Raw genomic sequence first — 25456 nt, 5'->3', positions numbered from 1 at the left:
CCGGTGTTGGAGTTGGGGCGGGGAGCAGCACGGAAAGTGCAGGGAAGTCTTGCACCAGCGAAGGTTCACACATGCCTGCACACGAGGGCTCCCCGTTCCACTGCCAGCCCGTCATGCACCAAGAAAACTTTGTATAGCCAATCAGATGTTAACAAAAGAAAATTAAAAACAAAACATAAACATATGGGAATTTTAGGCTTCTTCTCCCCTCTAAATAGTACGTTCCCATTTTGTTTTTTATTTTAAAATATTTATTTTATTTATTTATTTATTTATTTATCAGATTTGTAGGCCGCCCCTCTCCGCAGACTCGGGGCGGCTCACAGCAACAATGATACAATGTAACAAATCTAATATTTAATTAATTAATAACTAATTAATTAATTAATAATTAATTAATTAATAATTAATTAAAATAAGGTATGTGCAGTGTGCATAGGGATTTGTTCATATGTTTTTTTAATAGTTTGGCCCTCCAACAATCATAGGGACAGTGAACTCGCCCTCTGTGTAAAAAGTTTGGGGACCCCTGGTATATACTCTAGGCCAGTGATGGCAAACCTATGATATGGGTGCCACAGGGGGTAGGCAGAGCCGTATCTGCTGGCACGCGAGCTGTTGCCCTAGCTCAGCTCCAACGTGCATGTGTGTGCCGGCCAGCTGATTTCTGGCTCTCTCAGAGGCTCTGGGAGGGCATTTTTGGTTTCCAGAGAGCCTCAGGGGTGGGGTGGGGAAATTGTTTTTACCCTCCCCAGGCATTGTGTGGGCACTCACGCATGGACAATAGCACACACACACACACACTTCCGCCATCAGTGCTCTAGTCTATACTCTTTTGTTCTAAATAGTGCTTCCTGTTTCCTGTTATAGTTGAGCGGTAAAGCACATGATGACTGTGCTCTTTGCTAGTTCTGTGCAATGCTTTCTATAAACAGAATTTCTAACGCAATTTCTAACATCGACTAAGAATTTCTAACGTCGACGAAACAATGTCGTTTGGCGGGACCCAGGAGAAGAGCCTTTTCTGTGGCGGCCCCAACCCTCTGGAACCAGCTCCTCCCGGAGATCAGAACTGCCCCCACCCTCCTTGCCTTTCGTAAAGCTCTTAAGACCCATCTCTGCCGTCAGGCATGGGGGAACTGAGACATCCCCCCCGGGCCTATACAGTTTATACATGGTATGTTTGTGTGTATGCTTGCTTTTAATAATGGGGTTTTTAGTGTTTTTTAAATTATTAGATTTGTTCTTATATTGTCTTTGTTATTGTTGTGAGCCGCCCCGAGTCTACGGAGAGGGGCGGCATACAAATCTAATGAATAATAATAATAATAATAATAATAATAATAATAATAATAATAGAATTAAATTAAAATCAAAACAAGATGATACATGAAAATAACAATGATAGTGAACAAACAATAGATTCTGAAAATCTTCAATTGATTCGATATTAAACTCAATCCAAACTGACCTTAGATAAAGTGTATGACAGAACAAAATATTTAAAAACCGCCGCCGCCATATGCTGCATACCAACAATTAAAGATAGTTGGAACTGTTACAAAACAGTCAATGGGGGTTTTGGGTGAATGAAGGGCAAGAATGTACAAAGTATTTATATAGAAAGTTTAGAATTTAATCTTAATGTTGATATAACAATATTTTTGCTTTGACATGACATGGAATATCTGTACACAATAATTAAGAAGATAAGCACATTGATTATACAATTATAAGTACTGTATATGTTGAAACAGTGATGTAAAACAAGATATATTTGCTCTTCCTTTTTAACCTTTGTAATATAATAAAATCTATTTTAAAAAAAATAAAGAAAATAATAATAATAATAATAATAATAATAATAATAATAATAATAATAATAATAATAGAATAAACTTCCCCAACATTTTAGCAGAATGGGCTTCTGAAATAGGATGCCGCATGACCAGACATTGCCAGGGTGCGTAACAGCCCCTACAGACACTCACATACACACAAGCACACATCTCACCCTCTCTTCATGGCCTCCAGGACGCGGGAGCTGCCGCTTTGAGCAGGGAGGTGCACCTGTTTGCAGAGGTTGTGTCTTTCCCGCATGACCTCAAAGACCTGCGAAACGCGAACAGGGTTGTTACTGGCCCACTGCTGCTGGCTGTGGGTGAGGGAGAGCTCAGGGGGGCCAGACCCACCTCATCCGGGAAATCTTTGGGGTGTGGGGAAGTGAAGCGGATCCTCATCTCTGGGTCCACGGCAGCTACGCGGTCCAGAAGCTCGGCAAAACGCAACCCGCCCTTTTTGGCTTTGTAGACGGTTCGGAATCCTTGCCTGAGCTCAGGTGACGCCAGAGAGAGGAACTGGACCTGGGAGGTGTCCCGGTAACTGTTGACGTTCTGGCCCAAAAGGGTCACTTCCTTCACACCCTACAAGGAGAGGAGAGAAGGGGAGGAGGGGAGATGTTTGTCAATTGCTTCATATTTACGTCCATCGCTGTGACCGAAGGTAAATGTGATTCCCTTTCTGACAACTCAAGTCAATGAGGATGTCAGGTTCACTTAACAACTGCAGTGATTCACTTAACAACTGTGACAAGAAAGGTCATAATATAGGGCAAAACTCACTTAACAACAGAAATGTTTGGCTCAATTGTGGTCGTACTGCAGTCTGACTCAGTCCACAGCCAGGATCGACTCAAGGTTGACTCAGCTTTCCATCCTTCCAAGGAGGCTAAAATGAGGACCCAGACTGTTGGGCACAAGAGGCTGATTATCTAAATACCAATAGCAATAGCATTTAGACTTATATGCCCTTCACAGTGCTTTTACAGCCCTCTCTAAGCGTTTTACAGAATCAGCCTCTTTCTCCCAACAATCCGGGTCCTCATTTTACCAAGGAAGGAAGGGAGGGAGGGAGGGAGGGAGGGAGGGAGGGAGGGAGGAAGGAAGGAAGGAAGGAAGGAAGGAAGGAAGGAAGGAAGGGCAATAGCATTTAGACTTATATACATAGAAACATAGAAGTCTGATGGCAGAAACAGACCTCATGGTCCATCTAGTCTGCCCTTATACAATTTTCTGTATTTTATCTTAGGATGGATCTATGTTTATCCCAGGCATGTTTACATTCAGTTCCTGTGGATTTATCTACCACGTCTGCTGGAAGTTTGTTCCAAGGATCTACTACTCTTTCAGTCAAATCATATTTCCTCACGTTGCTTCTGATCTTTCCCCCAACTAACTTCAGATTGTGCCCCCTTGTTCTTGTGTTCACTTTCCTATTAAAAACACTTCCCTCCTGGACCTTATTTAACCTTTTAACATATTTAAATGTTTCGATCATGTCCCCCCCTTTCCCTTCTGTCCTCCAGACCAGTGTTTCCCAACCTTTTTTGAGCCGCGGCACATTATTCATATTTTCAAAATCCTGGGGAACACTGAAAGAGGGGGGGGGGGGCACGCTAAAGAAAAGTTTGGACAAAAACCCCCTCTCTCTTCCTTCCTTTCGCTCTATTTCTCCCTCTTTCTCTTTTCCTTCCTTCCCTTCTTTCTCTCTCTCCATCCCTCTTTCTTTCTTTCTTTCTTCCTGTTTTGCTCTCTTTCTCCCTCCCTCCTTCCCTTCCTCTATGTCTTTCTCTCTCCCTTGCTCTCTCTCTCTGTCTCTCTTGCTATCTCTTTCTTGCTTTTTTCTCTCTCTTGCTCTCTCTCTCTCTTTCACTGTCTTGCTATATGTCTCTTTCTTTCTCTTTGCCTCTCTTGCTATCAATCTTTCTTTCTCTCTCTTTCTCTCTCTCTGTCTCTCTTGCTATGTCTCTCTTTCTTTTTCTCTCTCTCTGCCTCTCTTGCTATGTCTCTTTCTCTCTCTCTTTCTCTATCTCTCTCTCTGCCTCTCTTGCTATGTCTCTTTCTCTCTCTCTTTCTCTCTCTCTCTTTCTCTGCCTCTCTTGCTATCTCTCTTTCTCTCTCTCTCTGCCTCTCTTATATGTCTCTCTTTCTTTCTCTCTCTCTCTCAGCTGACTGCAAGCGGGAGCCCTGACGGCGGCAGCTGGACGTGGTGCTGGACACCGTATATGCCAGGCACGCAGCGCCAGCAAGTACGACGTCCAGCAGCACGTCCAACCGCCACCGTCAGGGCTCCCACTTGCAGTCAGCTGAGAGAGAGAGAGAGAGAGCGATCCCTCTCGCCGCCGCCATCTCCCCGCGACTGCCTGCGGCCGCTGCGGCCACCCCCCCCGCTCCCATTGGACACTTGCCGTCGACGCCAGAGAAGCTCCAGCTGGGCGGGGCGCTGCCGGTACTTCCGTCTTGGGGCTCCCGCTCACAGCTGTCCCCCGCCTCCTGCTCGATGCCGCGGTTTTCGGCGCTCTCCTGCTGGGCCCCAAAGAAGGAAGGCGGGAAAAAGGTGCGAAGAATGGAGCTCTCCTTCTTCCTGCCTTCTTTCTTTGGGGCCCAGCAGGAGAGCGCCGAAAACCGCGGCATCGAGCAGGAGGCGGGGGACAGCTGCGAGCGGGAGCCCCAGGACGGAAGTACCGGCAGCGCCCCGCCCAGCTGAAGCTTGGCGGCACACCTGGCCATGTCTCGCGGCACACTAGTGTGCCGCGGCACACCGGTTGGGAAATGCTGCTCCAGACTATACAGATGGAGTTGATTAAGTCTTTCCTGATACGTTTTATGCTTAAGACCTTCCACCATTCTTGTAGCCCGTCTTTGGACCTGTTCAATACCACTTCATAGTGCTATTATAGCATTTACAGAATCAGCCTTTTGCCCCAAACAATCTGGCTCCTCATTTGACCCACCTCGGAAGGATGGAAGGCTGAGTCAACCCTGAGCTGGTGGTGAGATTTGAACTGTTGAACTACAGCTAGCAGTTAGCTGAAGTAGAGCCACCACCCCGGCTCTAAGTAAACCGCTTAGAGAAGGCTGTTAAGCACTGTGAAGTGCTATAGAAGTCTAAGGCCTATGGCTATCTGTCTAGAAGGGCAGCTAAGGAATTCTGGGAGTTGAAGTCCACCCGTCTTAAACCATGCCGGCTGGAGAATTCTGGGAGTTGAAGTCCACCAGACTTAAAGTTCCAAGGTTGGACACCCCTGTGGGGGCTGGGCTAGAAGACCTCCAAGCTCTTCTGTTATTCTATTCTGGGATTCCCAGAAGGGCCTGGAAAGAACCACTCTCCACCCTTGGAGCAGTTTTCAATGACTCCCCAGGCTTGGTCAACAATTTAAGTCCAGGTTCTCCTACCTGATCCGAGAGCATCTGCACTTCCTCGAGAATGGAGGCCAAGGGCCGGCTTCGTTCGCGCCCACGAGTGAAGGGGACGATGCAGTAGCTGCACATGTTGTCACAGCCGCGCATGATGGACCTGGGGAGAGAGAAAAGCAATTTCCGGAGAGATTTATGGGGATAACTCAAGACGGCTTTTTCCAAGAGGCAACTGGACTTTCTCATTTTTCTTTTAAGACATTTCCCTTCTCAACCAAGAAGTTTCATCCGTGGTGGGGAAAAGAAGGATTTATATGCAGCTGTCCGTAAGAGACACAAACTGTGTTCAACATGAAGGGATACAGGTGATGCTGGTTATCTAGCTATCATCTCTCTCTACCAATCTGATCTAATCTAATCTCTCTTTATTTTCTAGTAAAAAGAGATTAGATTTTGCTCCAACAGGTCACAAGAAACATCATGTTTCTACTTGTTTTTCTACATCAGCCTTCTAATAACTTTCAAGCCTATTTTTTATCATTTTTATTTACCAAACACAGGCAAATGAAGGGAAGGAGCAAAAAACAGGTAGACTGCTTGTCCAAGATGACCAAAGACTCCAAAATGCATTTCCTCAATTTCCATACACTTAATCAAAAATTCATTTTCTGCAGAATAGTTTTAACTGTGTTTTCTTGAAAATAAGAGATGTACACCTGCACAAACCAATAAATACTTTGAAGCTATAAACTACTAAAATATAACAGATGTTATATTAGTTAGCACAATTTGGAGTACATAAATGATTTATTTAATCCAGGTGTATTGGACTGTTCGCAAGTCACATTCTTCTATATTTTCTATAATCCCTAATATAATCCCTAATGTAATCTATGTAAATCTATGAAGGCTAATTATCATATATCTAGCTATTGTAGGCATCTATGTCTATATGTCTATATCTATCATCTATCTTTAATCTGTTATCTATCATTTCTATCCATCCATCTATCCATCCATCTCTATCATTATTTAGAAACATAGAAACATAGATAGATATGTTTCTATGTTTCTATTTCTATCCATCCATCTATCCATCCATCCATCCATCTCTATCATTATTTAGCTAACTATCTGGTTATTCCTTACTCGGCACCAAAGGAAAAACAAATACAAAAAAACCCTATAGACCAAATACAAACTAGATGTTCTGCCTGAGTTCAATTCCTCTGATATCTATCTATAATCTACTAACAATGTAACATGCAACCATCCTCAATATACACACCCACAGCCACAACATTATAATTTAAAAATATGTCGTTAAACTACATACGCCTGCTATATCGCAGGTACCACCCCCTCCCTTTCCCCACCCAAATCCCATCTTATCTTATCTAACCATACTAATATATTGCAAAGTAAATCTATAGATACGAAACCATAAAACGTTAAATATTAAGTATAACATGAAAATGTACAGTCAAATGTTTAAAACTGATACATAATAAGTTATATATGTTATGCTGAAATATGTCTATTGTTCTGTATCGCCCTTACTTTTTGTATCCCTATTCCCCCCCCCCTTTTTTTTTCTTTTTCTTCTTCTCTTAAAAAATCAATAAACTATATTTATTTTTTTTAAAAAAATATGTATCTAGTTATCATCGCTCTCATCTAATCTAAAGCCCTAATCTAATCTATTCTGTCCATGTATGTATCCACCCATCCACCCACCCACCTCAGGGTGTCCAGGGGGAAAGCATTTTGAAATTCCCTGATATTTCCCTGACATTTCCCTGTCACTTGCGAACTAGTTAAGGCAGCAGTCATAGATGACTTCATACCAAACAGCTAAGCCACGGAGAAATATCGGTAGCTGAGGAAGCTAGTTGTTGCCACAGCTATGCTCATTTTTGCTTGACTGTGACAGGCAGCACAATCTGTTTTCTTTTTAACATGATTTTTTCCCTTCTCTTTCAAAAGCAGCCATTACTTTTGAGACATGACGGGCACTTTCTGTTACACTAGCGCCTGCCATTCGAGCACCAACAATTTGGCCTCTTTCAAAGTCTGAGAGGTCGGCTGTTTCTAGAAGGTTATAACCAATTTCCTTAAATTTCTGTAAAAAAAAATGGTAGTTTAAAAAAACATATCAAATAACAGAATTTTTTAAAAAAACATTAAAATATGTCAAGTTTTGATTGATTTGAACATGTTCAAACATTATGATGCCAAAAAGTCAAGTGTTTCCATTTTTTATCCACCCCCTATCTATCCATCTATCCATCTATCTATGTATCTATGCATCTATCTCTCTCTCTCTATCTATCATCTCTCTCTCTATCATCTCTCTCTCTATCATCTCTCTCTCTCTATCTATCTACCTACCTACCTAATCTATCTATCTATCTACCTACCTACCTATCTATTCATCCTATCATTATCTATCTCATCTATGCCTCTTTCTCTCCCTCCTTCCCTATCTATCTCCTAATCTAAACCCTAATCTATGTCTATCATAGCTAGCTTCCTAATTATCATCTATCTGGTTATCACCTTTCTTGCTATCTGTCTGTCTCTCCAAGTGACATGGGGCAGCTTAAAAATGTGAACTATGTATCAACCAATTAATCAATCTTCACTGCCCAGAGCCCAAGGAAGATGGTGGTCAAGAAACATGAACTATCAATCAATCAATCAATCAATCAATCACGGGCTTTTTCCACCTCCCAGGCTCCCAGGCAGGATCAAAACAGCAACAAAACGGCTCTCCCCTTACACGAAGGCGGTGGTGGCGCCAGGGTTGAGGTGGACGGGCATAATGTCTGCGTAGGTCTCGTCCAGAGAGAGCAGGACGTTGGCCGCTTGCTGGCCGGATTCAGCCACCGCCAAGAGCCGGGGCAGGTCCCGGTAAGCGTCTGGGCCAGCCACAATATCGACCAATTTCTCCTGCTCTAAAATTTTCTCCTTCAGCCTCTCGGCCATGCAGCCTGCAAGAAGAAGACACAGATGCCTGAGCCCAAGACCATACAGCAGTGTTTCTCAAATACTGGGGCTGCCCCCCAATGGGAGGGGGGACACGCGAAGCAATGCCGGGGTGGGGGGCGTGTGACCCTGGAGAATGTGGTTTTTTTGTTGCAGGTATTTGGGGGTTTTTTTGCACCAAACAATAGCACACAGCACATAGCAGGAGATAGGAAGTGCAGATAACAAACCCTTAAGAGACGCCGTGGAAAAATATTTAACAGGGATGAAAAGAAAGGAGGAGACGGAGATAATGAGGCCGAGTCCTCGGAGAGGGGCGGCATACAAATCTAATTAATAATAATAATAATAATTATTATTATTATTATATACATTTTGGCTTTCTCCGGGTCCCGCCGACTAAGCAATGTTGTCTGGCGGGGCCCAGGGGAAGAGCCTTCTCTGTGGCGGCCCCGCCCTCTGGAACAAACTCCCCCCAGAATTCAGAACTGTCCCCACCCTCCTTGCCTTTCGTATGCTGTTGAAAACTCACTTGTGCCACCAGGCATGGAGAAATTGACACCTCCACTACTTGGTTGATGTATGGTTTGATTGGGTTGTATGGTTATTTTATTATAAGGGGTTTTTTAAAATTGTGTTTTAAATATTGGATTTGTACATTGTGATTGTTGTGAGCCGCCCCAAGTTTTCGGAGAGGGGCGGCATACAAATCTAATAAATTATTATTATTATTATTATTATTATTATTATTATTATTACTATTACTATTATTCCTGAAAGCTAAGACGAGGAAATAGGATGAAGCTCAAAATTGGTGGTAGCACAATATAATGATATGACACAAATTTACTTATTAATAGGAATTTACATATCGAATTTTCTAATATAATTTATGTGATATATGTTAAGAAGTGGTTGGGGGTTTTTCGTATTTCAGATATATATGGAACCTCTAGTAACTACAGGATAAATTGATACTGGATTAATTAATCTAATGTAGAAGTGAAAGTTTGAACTAAGATTGGCATAACAGAGAGTTTGATATTGTTCATACTGATGTAATGTAATTTTTTTTAGTGTAAGGTGGGGAAAATATTGGGTTTTTTTCTTTTTTTGAGGTTTTCTCATTTGATAATATTATATCAGTTCTATAGAATGCTTTTTTAATGGAAGAAAGATAATAGGGCTTAATAGGAAAAGAAAAAAATTATATATGTTTTATCTGAAGCATGGTTTTAGTGTTTGTACTTATGTACTGTTTTTTATCCTACCGTATATACTCGAGTATAAGCCGACCCGAGTATAAGCCAAGGCACCAGTTTTTGCCACAAAAAAACCTGGGAAAACTTATTGACCCAAGTATAAGCCAAGGTTAGAAAATGCAGTGGCTACTGGTAAGTTATAAAAATAAACCAATAAAATTACATTAATTGAGACATCAGTAGATTAAATGTTTTAGAATATTTATTTTAAAGAAAACCAGTAAATTAGCTCTGTAAATTTAAAAGAGGGTAAACAAAAGCAATCTGGTAATAACAATAAATTAAAAAGTTAAAAAAGTAGCTCAATCAGCAACCAAGCTAAAACCTATTTCTAAACCTAACCCAGGGCTCTTTAAACTTGACAGTTTTAAGACTAGTGGACTTCAACTCCCAGAATTCCTGCACCAGCCATGCTACTTCAGAAGTAGGAATTGAAGTCCACAAGCCTTAATCTTTCCAGGTTTGAAGTCTCTGTAACAAATCTGCTTCTCTCTCCGGCTGGAGGCTTCTAAAGCCTGGAGAGTTCATGCCCCCCCCCGTCCCCCCTCCTTTAAGCTTGCTGGCGGAGGGCCCTCTTGTGGTGATTTGGCGCCCTCTTGTGGTGACTCGAGTATAAGCCGAGGTCGTGTTTTTCAGCCCATTTTTGGGGCTGAAAAACTCGGCTTATACTCGAGTATATACGGTTTGTTGGAGAAAAATAAAATCTGTATTTGGAAAAAGAAAAGAAAAGAAATAGGATGAAGTGTACGTAGCACTTCTTGATCAGGAGATTGTGGTGCGATTTCTCACCCTTGCCACAAACCAGACTTTACCGAGATTATTGAAAATCATGAGCTGCAGAACAGATGGAAACTTTTTGGGTCTCGTGGGGGGGGTGAACCCATTTTTAATACTTCCAAGGAGTATTAAAATTAACAATCACCGAAAAGATTTCCCATTTACAGGGGAGCTTTGAAAAAATTGTGGCACTTGTTTCAACGCAAGTTATTTAATTATGGGTAGCTCCTGCTTTTGAAAGGCCTGGCCTAACCACCGATCCCAGGGCGAAGTTCCCACCCCAGAGGAGAATACAACCTCCAGAGGAAAAAATGGGGTAAATTCACCTGCCGTCTCTTCTCTGATTTCCAGGTGCTCCCAGTCCAAGCCCTGAGTGGTCTCCCTTCCTGTAAGACCTTTCGCCAGGAGCGTCCCTATTACCTAAGATCCCGATCCGCAGAGACCCCTGTGAACGCTGCCGTTTCGTCTTAAGAGTTTTGAACATCTGCAGGCGATTCCAGACCGTCTGTTCGGCCTTCTCCCTGCCAAGCAATGAAACACGGATGAAACTTTTGACCAGGGCTGAAGAGTCACTAAAACACTCTGCTTGAGGGGGTCCTGTGCTCTTCCCAGCCCCTTCTGGGAAAGTGGGGAATCCAGGACAGAATAACAGAGTTGGAAGGGGCCTTGGAGGTCTTCTAGTCCGACACCAGCACCCCACCCCATTCAAGAAGACAAACAGACAGACAGATAGATAGAGAGATAGGATAGCTAGCTAGATTCATTCAAGAAGACAGACAGACAGACAGACAGACAGACAGACAGAGAAATAGGATAGCTAGATAGATAGCTAGAGGTAGATGATAGATGAGAGAGAGAGAGGGAGAGAGAAATAGGATAGCTAGCTGGATAGTTAGAGAGGTAGATGATAGATTAGAAGACAGATAAACAGATAGACAAATAGACAGACAGGCAGAATAGATGGGTGGGTGGGTGGGTGGGTGGGTGGGTGGGTGGGTGGGTGGATGGATGGATGGATGGATGGATGGATGGATAGATAGATAGATGATAGATAGACAGATAGATAAAAAGATAGACAGATACTGATAGAGAGAGAGAAAGAGATAGGATAGATAGCTAGATAGGATAGCTAGCTAAATAGCTACCTAGGTAGATGATAGATTAGATAGGCAGATAAACAGATAGACAGACAGACAGAATAGATGAATGGATTGGTAGATGATACATAGATAGATAGATAGATAGATAGATAGAAGAGACTCCAGGTTAAAGGCGGGGTGAATGTGTTAGAATATTCATGAAACTGGGAGTGTCATGCTAACAATGTCAGCCACTTCTGAGTCTGCGCGGGGAATTGAAACTGAAAGCTTAAGCTTAAGTCCACTCTGCTCTCTTGTCCACTCTGTGCTTGTCCTCTCAGCAGAAATGAAACTGACTGTCCTCTTCTACCTGTAACTGCTTGAAGAGTCTATATTGGTATTGTAAAATTAACTCCATCTACAGTACATTCTTATATATAAAGAAGTTAAATGTTAGTACAGTGGTACCTCGGTTCTCGACCACAATTCGTTCCAGAAGTGTAGTCGAGAACCTATTTGGTTGAGTACCAAATTAATTTATCCCATAGGAAATAATGGAAATGGATTTAATTGGTTCCCAGCCCCTGTTGACTCGCTGGGAACCAATTAAATCTATTTTCTTTATTTCCTATGGGATAAAAAAATCTGAGGAGCTCTATAAGTGCTCCAAGCTGCAGGAAGGGTGGGGGCGGCTGCAATCCCGGCAGCTTCGGGGGGCTCCTTTCCTCAGTGCTTCGTCTTGTTACCTGTAGGCAGCTGCACCAACTTTCTCCTTCCCGGCGGCGGCAACGCCGGCGGCTTCCCTTCGAGGAACAACAGCGCCGGGAACGTCACTTAATGAAGGGAAGCTGCTGGAGTGGCGGCAACTGCTGAGATGGCTCCGGTGGCTTCCCTTCATCACGTGATGTTCCCGGCGCTGTTGCTCCTCGAAGGGAAGCTGTCGCCGTTGCCGCCGCCGGGAAGAAAAAAGTTAGTGCAGCTGCCTACAGGAAACAAGACGAAGCACTGAGGAAAGGAGCCCCCCGAAGCTGCCAGGATTGCAGCCGTCCCCGGCGGTAACATTTCGGATAATGAACAAAATTTTCTGTGGCTGTTTGGTATCCAAATTTTTGTTCGGATACTGAAGGAAATTTTTGCTGAAATTTTTGTTCGGTATCCGAAATGTACGACAACCAAAGCATTCGACAACCGAGGTACCACTGTACTATGTACAAAACATTTGGGTTTGCAATATATAAACAAACTAACTACAAATGTTAGTTTGTATTGAAATACTATAGCTTTAAGAGGTAGTGTTGCAAATGGCCATAAGAGGGAGCCAGAAAGCAGGATTCTCTCTCTCTCTGCTCTGTTTTTTCTGCTGATTCACTGAGACTGATGTAGTAAGCTCTGTTTGATGGATTTTAAAGCTGTATTGTATGTCCGATATGTAAGGCAAAGGCAGGCTTGTAATATTATTATTGTATTGAGAGATGTTGGCTATTGAACTTGACTGTGCTATTTCTAAAGTAAAGACTGTTTTATACACTTTAATATATCTGTCTTGTTTGACTGAATAATTATTCATATCTCCTGGATATCTGCAGGAATCCCACGTTTTCCTCTGTGGAAGTCCTTGATAACTCAGCGATTCTGCACACTCCTTAACATTTGTTGTGGTTAGCTCTGGCCCTGCTCCTTCCCCAAGGACTGTGGCTGTGGGGGAGACATCCACATGCTGCAGGCCTGCCCCCCCCCCCGGTGGAATCTGCTGATGAAGGCTCCTCTGACCAAGAAGACATGAGTGACAGGGAGGAGGAGAGTGGGGCAGACAGCTCAGAAGGAGATCAATTATCTAGCTCTTCCTTGGATTCAGAACAAGAGTTAATGATACAGCCACGCATGCGGAGAGCGATGCATAGGAAGCAACAACTGAGAGATTATTATCAAAGAAAAGGAGGCCACCTGTGGTTGGGTGGGGCTGTGGTCATTAGTGAGGCTGCTATAAAGAGCAGCCTGTGGGTTTGGCCATTGTGGAGGATTATCTGATTGTTGTGTTTCGTGACTGCTTTACTGACTTTGACTTTTTGTGTGCTGATTTTTCCCCGCTTGGAAACTAAACCAGAGCAAAGTGTGTTTCACTTTGTGAAAGAAGAAGGACTGTGAATTGCCTCACAGCTGCAAGCTAAGTATCACAGAACTGATATGGGACTTGTACACATTACCAGTTTGTTTGGAGACCAGTGCTCTTGGCTATACCAAAAGAGGGCTTGGTTTAAGTGAATTTTCATTATAAAGAACATTGTTTTGAATTTTCAAATGTGTGTGTGTGTCTTAAATTTGTACCTGTGAATTTTTGGGAGAATTCTACCAGAGAGCCCGACAGAACAGCATTAATGAATTCAGCCGAATCGATGATCTCTGTGTGCTTCTGGCTTTGATTTTTATGCAAACAAACTCAGACTGAATTATTTCTACACACAAACCTACCAACAATCTCGGTCTTACCTGATGGAACATGTGACAAGCAGAACCACGTCAGCCTAAAAGAGAGAGAGAGAGAGGTGGGAGAAAGAATGATTAAACACAAACATGGGAAGGAAGAAACATATTTCCTTTCTCTGGGATCGAATATTCCATCAAATATTCTGGTCACCTAACCTCAAGAAAGATATAATGGAACTGGAAAAGGTGCAAAAAAGGGCAACATGTATGATCCAGGAAATGGAGCCCCTCCCTTATGAAACCAGGTTGCAACGCCTTGGTCTCTTCAGCCTTGAAAGACGGCGTTGAAGGGGGGACTTGATTGAAGGGAATAAAATCCTGCAGGGGATAGAAAAGGTGGATAGAGAAAAATCATTTTCTCTATCCCACAATACCAGGACAAGGGGGCCCTCCCTAAAGCTCATAGGTCAGAAAGTGAGGACAAATCAATGGAAATGTTTCTTCACCCAGAGGGTCCTTGGTTGATGGGATTCCCTTCCAGAAGAGGTCATGACAGCTGTCAGTCTGGAGAGCTTCAAGGCAGGATTGGAAAGATTCATGGATACCAAGTGTATCATAGGTGGTTATTGAAACAGATGACCAAGTGCCACCTCTATGTTGGTTGAGGCAGGCAGGATTCCCTTGAGTACCATTTGTTAGGGGTCAGGGGAAAGGGAGGGTCTTGCCTTCTCTTTCTGCTCAAGATCCCCATGGACAAGTTCAAATCTCACCACCGGCTCAAGGTTGACTCAGCCGTCCATCCTTCTGAGGTAGGTCAAATGAGGACCCAGGTTGTTGGGGGCAAGAGGCTGACTCTCTGTAAATTGCGTAGAGAGGGCTATGAAAGTACTATGAAGCGGTATATAAATCTAAATGCTATTGCTATTGAACTGATACTCCCACTACTCCAGCCACTGAGGCCACGGCTGGAAAGTGCCCAGACTGGACAAATACCTCTGCCAGGTTGCTGGTCCTCTGATAGCCGCTCTCTTGGAGGATGGCCCAGGCTGTCTCTGTGTCGCTGACGTTCATCTGGCAGCCGTAGGTCTCCAGGTAGACTACGAGGAACAGGAGAAAGAGGTGGTGAAGGAGGTGATGAAGGAGGGAGAGGGAAGAAGAGGAGGAAGGATGATGAGAAAAGGAAGAGGCAGTGAAGAAGGAGGAAGAGGTAAGAGGAAGAAAAGGAGGTGAAGGAGGATGGAGACGAGAAGAGGAAGAGGAAGAAGAGGGAGAAGGAGGAGAACAAGGAGGAAGAGGAAGGAGGAGGGAGAAGGGAGAAGAGGAGAGAGGAGGAGGGAGGAAGAGGAGAATAGGAGGAAGGAGAAAGAGGAAGATGAGAAGGGAGAAAAGGAAGAGGGAGAAGAGGAGGAGGAGGAGAACAAGGAGGAGGAAGAAGAGGAATAAGAGGAAGAGGAGGAGGAAGAGGAAGAAGGAGGGAGAAGAGAAGGAGGAGAACAAGGAGGAGGAGGAAGAGGAAGAAGAGGAGAGGAGGAAGAGGAAGAAGGAGGGAGAAGAGGAGAGAGGAGGAGGAAGAAGAAGAGAACAAGGAGGAGAAAGAAGAGGAAGAGAGGAGGAAGAGGAAGGAGGAGGAGAAGGAGGAGGAGAACAAGAGGAAGAAGAAGAGGAAGAAGAGAAAGAGAAGGAGGAAGAGGAAGGGGGAGGGAGAAGGGGGAGAAGAGGAGAGATGAGGAAGAGGAGGGAGGAGAAGAGGAGGAAGGAGGAAGAGGAGAAGGAGGTAGGTGAGGAGAAGGGAGAAAAGGAAGAAGAGGAAGAAGAGGAGGAGGAAGAGGAAGAAGGGAGGAGAAGAGGAGGAAGAGGAGGAGGGAGAAGAGGGAGAAGAGAAGGAGGAGGAGAACAAGGAGGAAGAAGAATAAGAGGAAGAGGAGGAGAGGAAGAGGAAGGAGGAGGAAGAGGAGGAAGAAGAGGAGGAAGAATAGGGAGAAGATAAGGAGGAGTAGAACAAGGAGGAAGAAGAATAAGAGGAAGAGGAGGAGAGGAAGAGGAAGGAGGAGGAAGAGGAGGAAGAAGAGGAGGAAGAATAGGGAGAAGATAAGGAGGAGTAGAACAAGGAGGAAGAATAAGAGGAAGAGGAGGAGAGGAAGAGGAGGAGGAAGAAGAGGGAGAAGATAAGGAGGAGTAGAACAAGGAGGAAGAAGAATAAGAGGAAGAGGAGGAGAGGAAGAGGAAGGAGGAGGAAGAGGAGGAAGAAGAGGAGGAAGAATAGGGAGAAGATAAGGAGGAGTAGAACAAGTAGAAAGAAGAATAGGTGTTGTGGTTGGCTCTGGCCCAGCTCCTGCCCCAAGGACTGTGGGGGTGGATGTGGGTGAATCCTCTCAGTGTCAGAGGCCTGTTTTACTGCCGACTGCTTCGGGCAGCGAAGTACTGTCGGAAGCAGGGAGTGACTGTGAAATGGGACCCTCAGAGGGGGTCATGGCACGCAGCCCAGGAGGAAGCCATTCATCTTCCTCCTTATCTTCGCTGGACTCTGATGAAGAAGCAGTTATAGATCCACGCATGCGAAGGGCCATGAATAGAAGAGAGCAGCTACGTAGGTATTACAAGAGATAAGAGAGTTCACCTGTGGTTGGGTGGGGTTCAATTAATTATGGCTGCTGTTAAATGGGCAGCGTGCCGGTCTCTCACTGTGGAAGATTATCTGGTTCGTGATTGTGGATTTGCCTTGACTCTCTGGATTCTCCAAGGACCCTCTGCTTTGATATCAGGACTCTGAACATAAATCATAGTTAACCGTGTGAGTTAGACAACATCTGAAGGAGAGTAGCTGTGACGACTTTACAGCTACTTGTTAATTGCTTTGAGTTTGTTTTTTTTGTTATTTCACTGCCTTCAAGTCTATTTGTTTTACAAGTGAGCCCTTTGACTGCAAAAAAGGAGGGTTTGCTTCTATTTTTATGTGGATAAAGAAAGGATTGTTGATTTTTCCCGTGTGTGTGTGTGTGTTTTGACTACCTTTGCAATTAATTAGAGGCTCGTGCAGAGAGCCGGCAGAACAAAGAGGAGGAAGTGAAGGAGGAAGGAGAGGAGGAAGAGGAGAAGAGGAAGAAGAGGAGGTGGTGAAGGATGAAGAGGAAAGAGGAGGTGAAGGAGGAGGAAGAGGAGGATTTCCTCAGGATTTCTTAATGGCCTCCCATCCATCCAAATTCAAACCACATTCGACTCTGCTCTGAGCCAGACTCCTGTATCACCACAAAGGGAACTATTTTGCTTGCCCAATAGGACACACAGTCTCTGCCCCCCAAAAATGTCACCTGTACAAAATCAAGGCAGCTGTACTCACCTTTCTTTGGGGAACCTGCCAGGCTGACAGGTCCAAGGTAAGGGGCCGTGTCTTCCAAGACATCAGCTGGTAAGCGGTGGGCATCCTTACCAGGAGCCGCCGATTGCAGGAAATGCTGCAGAGATGGACCCCCTGCCAATTTGGAGCGGAAATCTTCAAAGCTCCCTTCCCCTCTTTGTTTTTTGAGGGGGATCCCAGGATCTGGAGCGCAGGTTGAAAGCCAGGCCTGGAATCTTGACTGCACGGACCGACAAAGAGACCTCGGGCAGACCAGCGTCCCGCACAAAGCCAGCATCTTGGCACGAGGCACTCCTGCTCCCTAAAACAACGGATTAGAATGGTCAGCCATCTCTCACTGGGGACCTTCAAACAAAATTGGATGCCGGGAAGGGAGGAGGGAGGCATCTCATTTTGAATAGAGCTATGAAGGAATGAAACTGTCTCTCAACCTAATAGGGTTTTTGTGGGGAAAAGAGGATTAGGGATATTCTCTACCTAAAAAGTAGGGATAAAATCAGATAGGTGGATGATAAATAGATGATGATAGACATAGATAGATAGATATGATAGGTAGATATGATTCTGCACCAACACAGGAAGCTCAAACTGCCCAAGGAGTTGCTGACCCAGTCTTACAGAGGAATAACTGAGTCTGTCATCTGCACCTCTATCACTGCCTGGTTTGGTTCTGCAACCCAACAAGACTGAAACAGACTTCAGAGGAGAATCAGAATTGCAGAAAAAACATTTACTGTCATCCTGCTTTCAATTGAGGACCTGTAGACAGCACGAGTCAAAAAGAGGGTGTTGAAAATATTTACTGACCCCTTGCATCCTGGACATAAACTGTTTCAACTCCCACCCTGAAAACGTGGCTACAGAGCACTGCAAAGCAAGACAACTAAAACACAAGACCAGTTTATTCCCGGATGCCATCACTCTGCTAAACAAATAAGGAGAGCAGAGAGGGGCTACATACAAATCCAATAACAAGCAAACAAGCAAACAAATAATTCCCTCAACACTGTCAAACTATTTATTAAGTCTGCACTACTATTACTATTAGTTTTTTTCTCATCATCCCTATCAGCCATCTCCTCCCACTTATGTCTGCATGACTGTAACTTGTTGCTTGTATCCTTAAGATTTTTATTAATATTGTTTCCTGATTGCTTATTTGGCCATCTATGACAATCATTAAGTGTTGTACCGCATGATTCTTGACAAACGTGTTTTTTATTTCATGTACACTGAGAGCATCTGCACCAAGACAAATTCCTTGTATCTCCAATCACAGTTGGCCAATAAAGAATTCTATTCTATTCTATTCATTCCTCTATATTCTATTCTATTCTTCATTCTTCTATATTCTATTCTATTCTACATTCCTCTCTATTCTATTCCTTATTCGTTCTTCCTTTTTCCACTCCATTCCACTCCAATTTTCTAAATTCTATTCCATTCTAATTCTATTCTTTAATTTCTTTTCTATTTTATTAATTAATTAATTAATTAGATTTGTATGCCGCCTCTCTCCGAAGACTCAGGAGATTGCTAATCCTCCTGCATCCTCTTTTCTCCACAATAACGCTGTGAGGTGGGCTGGCCTGGAGCCCCTCAGCCTCCTTTCATTCATTCATCCACCCATTAAATTATTATTATTAATTTTCTCCTACCTTTTCGGGCAGGGGACCCCCTTAACGCCCCCTCCCCAAGTCTCCCCAGGACCCCCCCCCCTCCGCGAGGGAAGGGGCGGAAGAGGGGCGGCTCTTACCGGGACCGTCCGTGAAAACAGCGCCGCCCACCAGAGGCAGGAGACGGGGAGACTCAACCCACGACCCCCGCGACGGTCGGGGACTAGCGGAGGCCCTTTTTAAGTGACGGACACCGGAAGTGTAAAGAGACTTCCGGTGGGGAGGAAGCCGACTCCTCATACAGTAGAGCGGCACAGCCTCTGATCACGTGGACGGCTGTAGCGCTTGCGGGTGCATCGCCCAAAGTGTCCCTCCCTGGAAAGTCTGTCCGCGGAGCAAGGTTCCGCGCTCTAACTTTTCTGGCCTGCTTCACTCTTTCTCAATCTTGCGAGTTTTAAGAGAGGTGGGCTTCAATCCTCCCCCTCCCCAGAAGACCCCAGCCGGAGAGCAGGAGGACTGGAGAACTGTGTTTCACGCTTAGCCTCTTTGACGGATGGACTTCAACTCCCAGAATGCCTCAGTCGGGAAGCGGGGAGATAGAGCAGTATTTTGTCCTCTTGGGATTTTGGGAGTTGAAGTCCATGATCTTAAAGGAGCTGAGCACTTGGAAAAAACTGCTTTGTATTAATGTGCTCCACTGCATTGGTTGATCCACTACACCGGGTAGGCAAAGTTGGCTTTTCTATGACTTGTGGGCTTCAACTCCCAGAATTCCTGAGCTGGCATGATTGGCTCAAGAATTCTGGGAGTTGAAGTCCACATGTCATAGGAGAGCCAACCACAACAACACAAGAGCACACAACAGATTCAAGCTTAATATTAACTGCGCCAAACGTGACTGTAAAAAATACAACTTTAGCAATCGAGTTGTCGAAGCATGGAAGTCACTACCGGACTCCGTAGTATCATCACCTAACCCCCAAAAACTTTACCCTTAGACTAACCACGGTTGACCTCACCAGGTTCCTAAGAGGTCAGTAAAGGATGTGCATAAATGCACCAGAGTGCCTACTGTCCCGTCCTATAGTCTCTCCTATATCTCCTATATCTTCTCTTCTATCTGTTATATTTTTTCTTAGTTATATATTTTCTTAGTTATATTTACTCCTATATTTTCTCTTCTATACTCTCTTTGATGCATTCTACTTGTATATATCCTCTATAACCTTCATTGTGTATTATTGTGTATTGGACAAAACAAATAAAATAAAATAAATAAAACTTTGTCTACCCCTGATTATTAAGAGAAATAAAGTAACCAGGTCAGGTTTTTGCCAAGAGAGGCCATCTGCTGTCTTTACTAACCATAGCTCCTGTTCTGTGGTGATGCAGTGCAGGGAAGTACAGATCGGATTCGGAGAGAAGATGTTTCTTGATTGGCCAAGTGTGTTTGAACACACAAGGGATTTGTTTTTGACGCAGATGCTCTCGGTGCACATGATACAGTTCTCATGAATTATGAGGTCCAACACTTAAGGATTGTCATAAGGGGTCAAATAAGCAATCAGGAAACAATCAATATTAATATAAATCGTAAGGATACAAGCAACAAGTTACAGTCATACAGTCATAAGTGGGAAGTGATGGGTGATAGGAACGATGAGAAAAAACTACTAGTAATACTAGTGCAGACTTAGTAAATAGTTTGACAGCTTGCAGCTGCTGAGCCAGCACTCCACACCCACCCACCAATATTTATAGAGGGGAGGCAGCTCAAGTCGTGCCTGGATTCTTAAAAAGATGTGCTGTTTCTTCTCTCTTTTTTAAATATTAATTTTCCAATGTTAAAAAAAATACAAAATACAAATACAAAAACAAAAAAACCCCAAAACAAAGTAAAATAAATAAAAGTTAATAATAATAATTAATGAGTCTTTGGAGAGGGGCGGCATACAAATCTAAATAATGATAATAATAATAATAATAATAGTAATAGTAATAATAGTAATAATAGTAATAATACAAAAATCAAATTGAACATATACAGAAGATATACAAATATAAACATTTTAAGAACACTACACAATATATACTGCTCAAAAAAATAAAGGGAACACTCAAATAACACCTAGATGTGAATGAATGAAATACAGTATTCTCATTGAATCCTTTGTTCTGTACAAAGTTGAATGTGCACAACAGCAGGTGAAATTGATTGTGAGTCAGTGCTGCTTCCTAAGTGGACAGTTTGATTGCACACAAGTTTGATTTACTTGGAGTTATAGTGGGTTGCTTAAGTGTTTCCTTTTTTTTTTTTTGGAGCAGTGTATTTTACAGTATTTCATGTCAATATATATATACTGTTAGGGTCTGGATGGGTGCTACAGACTCAAACCCAACCCTGACAAGATGAAGTGGCTGTGAGTTCTGCCTCCCAAGGACATTTTCATCTGTCCATCCATTACCCGGGGGGGGGGCTTCTGACCCCCTCAGAGAGGGTCCCTACTTGAGCCTCCTCCTCGATCCACAGCTGACTTTGAAACACCATCTTTCAGCTGTGGCAAGGGGGCCCCTTGCCCAGGTTCGCCTGGTGCACCAGTTGTGGCCCTATCTGGATAGGGAGTCTCTACTCACAATCACTCATGCCTCATCACATCGAGTTTCGAGTACTGCAATGCCCTCTACATGGGGCTACCTCTGAAGAGCATTTTGAAACTACAAATTGTGCACAATGCAGAGAAAGACAGGAAGGCAGGAAGGCAGGGAGGGAGGGAGGGAGTAAGAAAAGAAGGAAGGAAGGAAGAATGGAAGGAAGGAAGAAAGCGAGGGAGGGAGGGAGATGGAGGGAGGGGAGAAGAAAGAAAGACAGGAAGGCAGGCAGGAAGGGAGGAAAGGAAGGAAGGAGGGAGGGAGGGAGGATGGATGGATGGAAGGAGGGAAGGAGGGAAAAAAGGATGCATGAAGCAGCCGAGGACTGATTGGAAGCCAAGTCTTGTGTCGTGGGATGAAGCTTCCCGAGGCACTTGGAGTCCTACACATCTACCCATTCTAGAAACTTCCTGCCTTGGAGCTCTGATTTCTTTGGATGCATTACTCGGAATGCTAACAGTCTGCCAGTGGGAGGGAGGGAAGGAAGGAAGGGATATGGAGGGAGGGGAGAAGAAAGAAAGGGAGAAAGGCAGGGAGGGAGGAGGAAGGAAAGATGGGAGGGAAGAAGAAGAAAGAAAGGGGGAGGGAGGAAAGTTGGGAAGGAAGGAGAGAGGAAAGAAGAGAGGGAGGGAGAGGGAGGGAGGGAGGAATAAAGGAAGGGGGAAAATAGAGAGTGGGAGAGAGAGGGAGAAAAGAAAAGGGAGGGGATAAGGAAGGGTGGATGGAAGGAAGGAAGATAGGAAGGAAGGAAGATAGGAAGGAAGGAAGGAAAGATGGAAGGGAAGGAGAAGAAAGAAAGAGGGAGGGAGGGAGGGAGGAAAAATGGAATGAAGGAGGGAAGAAAAGATAAGGTGGAAGAAGGGGAAAGGGAGGGAGGGAGGAGGGAAGGGACAGAAAGATGGGAGGAAAGGAGAGGAAAGAGGAAGGAAGGGGGAAGTGGAGGAAGGAAGGAGAAAGGGAAGGAGAGGAAACAAAGGGGAAGAAAGGAAGGAGGGGAAGGAAAGATGGGAGGGAAGGAGAGTAAAGAAAGAGGGAGGGAGGAAAGATGGGAAGGAAGGCGAGAGGAAAAAGAGAGGGAGGGAGGGGGAGGGAGGAAGAAAGGAAGGAAGGAAGGGGGTAAATATAAAGGGTGGGAGGGAGAGAGAAAAGAAGAGAGAGGGAAGAATGGAAGAAGGAAGGAAGGAAGGAAGGAAGGAAGGAAGGAAGGAAGGAAGGAAGGAAGGAAGGAGAGATGGGAGGGATATCCACCCCAGCCAGTCAATCCAATGTCAAAACCTGAGCCTGCTTCACCCCTGAATAAGCCCCCTGTATTCCCGGGACCACTGCAGTGCCTAGAAGATTGAGGACAGATCCATAATTCAGGTGTCCTTCTGCTTGGTTTTGTGGTGTGTGTCTGGGGGAGGGGCAGAAAGCCCAGAGTGTGGAGGCCAGGGGACTCCACCCCACCTTAATGGGCTCCCTACACAAAGAAGCTCCAAAGTTGAATAGGACAAATTGATGGAGTGCCTGCTCTCTCCTCCCCCGCCCCCAGCCTCCAACCTCCCAGACTCAGACCCAGCTGTGATATAAAACTGTATAAAAATAAGTCTGGGAGCTGTCCGGGGCCGTAGTTAATCTGCTTTTGGACTAGACAATAAATAACCAGTGAAGCTTTTGGCCTTTTAATGGTCTTGCAAGAAAGTAATGGATGGTTTGTTTACCGCCAGAGGGAAGAATGCTCACGGCTAGTCCATTATTAATGGCTAAACTTCCTGAGACCGAAAACAAGAGAGAGGGGAAACCTCCACTTTGGAAGAAGTCGGAGAAGTTCTGGAGAAGGGAGGGTGGGCCAGGCAGGGATGGAGCTTCCAATGGAGAGATTGCAAAGAGCTGGGAAGGAGCTGATGCGTGTTCTATCCCGGGTCTACGCAGATTGGAAGATTGAAAATGCGCTGATATTTCATATCAATCTTTTTATACAGAAAGCGTCATTTATACTGCACATTGGTAAAAAGAATCCGAATACTAAATACATACTTGGTAAAACTGAACTAACAGCGGACCCTCATTCAGTCAAAGACCTTGGAATCCTAATTTCCAATGACCTAAGTGCTAGAGCCCACTGTAACAGCATTGCCAAAAAAGCATTACCTAACCTTACGTAGCTTCTTCTCTAGAAACACTGATTTATTAACCAGAGCATACAAAACATTCGTCAGACCTACTCTAGAATATAGCTCACTGTTGTGGTTAGCTCTGGCCCAGCTCCTGCCCCAAGGACTGTGGATGTGGGGGAGACATCCACGTGCTGCAGGCCTGTTTTGCCCCCCCCCGATGAAGGCTCCTCTGATCAAGAAGACATGAGTGACAGGGAGGAGGAGAGTGGGGCAGACAGCTCAGAAGGAGATCAATTATCTAGCTCCTCCTTGGAGTCAGAACAAGAGTTAATGATACAGCCACGCATGCGGAGAGCGATGCATAGGCAGCAACAACTGAGAGATTATTATCAAAGAAAAGGAGGCCACCTGTGGTTGGGTGGGGCTGTGGTCATTAGTGAGGCTGCTATAAATAGCAGCCTGTGGGTTTGGCCATTGTAGAGGATTATCTGATCATTGTGTTTCGTGACTGCTTTACTGACTTTGACCTTTTGTGTGCTGATTTTTCCCTGCTTTGAAACTAAACCAGAGCAAAGTGTGTTTCACTTTGTGAAAGAAGAAGGACTGTGAATTGCCTCACAGCTGCAAGCTAAGTATCTCAGAACTGATAAGGGACTTGGACAAATGACCAGTTTGTTTGGAGACGAGTGCTCTTTGCTATATCAAAATGGGGCTTGGGTTAAGTGAATTTTCATTATAAAGAACATTGTTTTGAATTTTCAAACGTGTGTGTGTCTGAAATTTGTACCTGTGAATTTTTGGGAGGAGTCTACCAGAGAGCCCGACAGAACAGCTCACCTGTGTGGAATCCACACTGCATATCAGATATTAATACAATCAAAGGAGTCCAGAAATACTTCACAAGAAGAGTCCTTCACTCCTCCTCACATAACAAATTACCCTACTCCTCCAGACTTCAAATACTAAATCTAGAAAATTTACAATTACGTCGTTTCCGAACTGATTTAACTATTGTTCATAAAATCATACATCATAATGTGCTCCCTGTCAGTGACTACTTCACCTTTACCAACAACAACACAAGAGCATGTAATAGATATAAACTGAATGTAAATCGCTCCAAACTTGACTGCAGTAAATACGATTTCAGCAATAGAGGGGTCACCGCCTGGAACTCATTACCTGGCTCTGTTGTTGCTTCCCCCAACCCCAAAACCTGCAACCTTACATTATCTACAATTGACCTCTCCCCTTTTCTAAGAGGTCTGTAAGGGGCGTGCATAAGTGCACTTATGTGCCTAATGTCCCTGTCCTACTGTCTTATTATCCTTTTTATTACTACGTTCCACTTATGTTATGTTATGTTAATATGTACTTGTTTGACAAATAAAGAAAGAAAGAAAGAAAGAAAGAAAGAAAGAAAGGAAATATACAAGCCCAATTCATGCATGTGAGTTCATCTTGGCAGCTTCTCAGTGAGAGGAATTAAAAGATAAACAGTCCAGCCACTAGGCAGCTGCTGAAGATCAAAGCTAATTGGAAATTCCTTTAGGAGGGCGGGAAGGAAAGAGGGGAGCGAAGGAGAAGAAAGAAAAAAAGAAAGAGGGAGGGATGAAAGATGGATGGCAGGAAGGAAGAAAAGATGGGAGTGAAGGAGGAAAAAGAAAGAGGGAGGGAGGAAAGATGGAACAAAGGAAGGAAGAAAAGAAGGGAGGGAAAAAGAGGAAAGAAAGAGGAAGGGAGGAAGGAGGGAGGGAGGGAGGGAAAGAAAGATGGGAGTGAAGGAGAAGAAAGAGGACGGGAGGAAGAGAAGGAAGGTGGGAGGGAAAGAAAGGAGGAGGGAGGAAAGATGGAATGAAGGAGGGGAGGGGAGGACAGGAAAGAAAGAGGGAGGGAGGAAGGAAGGAGGGAAGGAAGGAAGGAAAGATGGATGGATGGAGCCTCCAACTGAGGGCTTGCAAAGAGCAGGAAAGGAACTAACAGGTATTCTATCTATCCCAGCCCTTTGTTAAAAA

The 25456-nt window shown here is 44.3% G+C and overlaps 1 protein-coding gene across 1 annotated transcript in view; it reads right to left on the bottom strand.

The window, feature by feature from the left end:
- CDK5RAP1 (CDK5 regulatory subunit associated protein 1) overlaps positions 1-18965 on the bottom strand; it is a 34119-nt gene extending 15154 nt beyond the window's left edge. The window contains exons 1-9 of the mRNA XM_070744336.1: positions 18837-18965; positions 17063-17381; positions 14719-14822; positions 13789-13823; positions 10643-10743; positions 7978-8188; positions 5235-5355; positions 2193-2423; positions 2015-2112 (exon numbers count right to left, since the gene is read on the bottom strand). Coding sequence (XP_070600437.1) covers positions 2015-2112; positions 2193-2423; positions 5235-5355; positions 7978-8188; positions 10643-10743; positions 13789-13823; positions 14719-14822; positions 17063-17357 — 1196 coding nt within the window. The 5' untranslated portion in view covers positions 17358-17381; positions 18837-18965. The remainder of the gene's footprint in view (positions 1-2014; positions 2113-2192; positions 2424-5234; positions 5356-7977; positions 8189-10642; positions 10744-13788; positions 13824-14718; positions 14823-17062; positions 17382-18836) is intronic.
- Between the last annotated feature and the right edge of the window lie 6491 nt (positions 18966-25456).

The sequence above is a fragment of the Erythrolamprus reginae genome, chromosome 3, assembly GCF_031021105.1.
Source record: "Erythrolamprus reginae isolate rEryReg1 chromosome 3, rEryReg1.hap1, whole genome shotgun sequence".
Taxonomy (NCBI): Eukaryota; Metazoa; Chordata; class Lepidosauria; order Squamata; family Dipsadidae; genus Erythrolamprus; species Erythrolamprus reginae.
The sequence above is the reverse complement of the archived record's forward strand: the minus strand, read 5'-3'. Positions and strand labels throughout refer to the sequence as shown.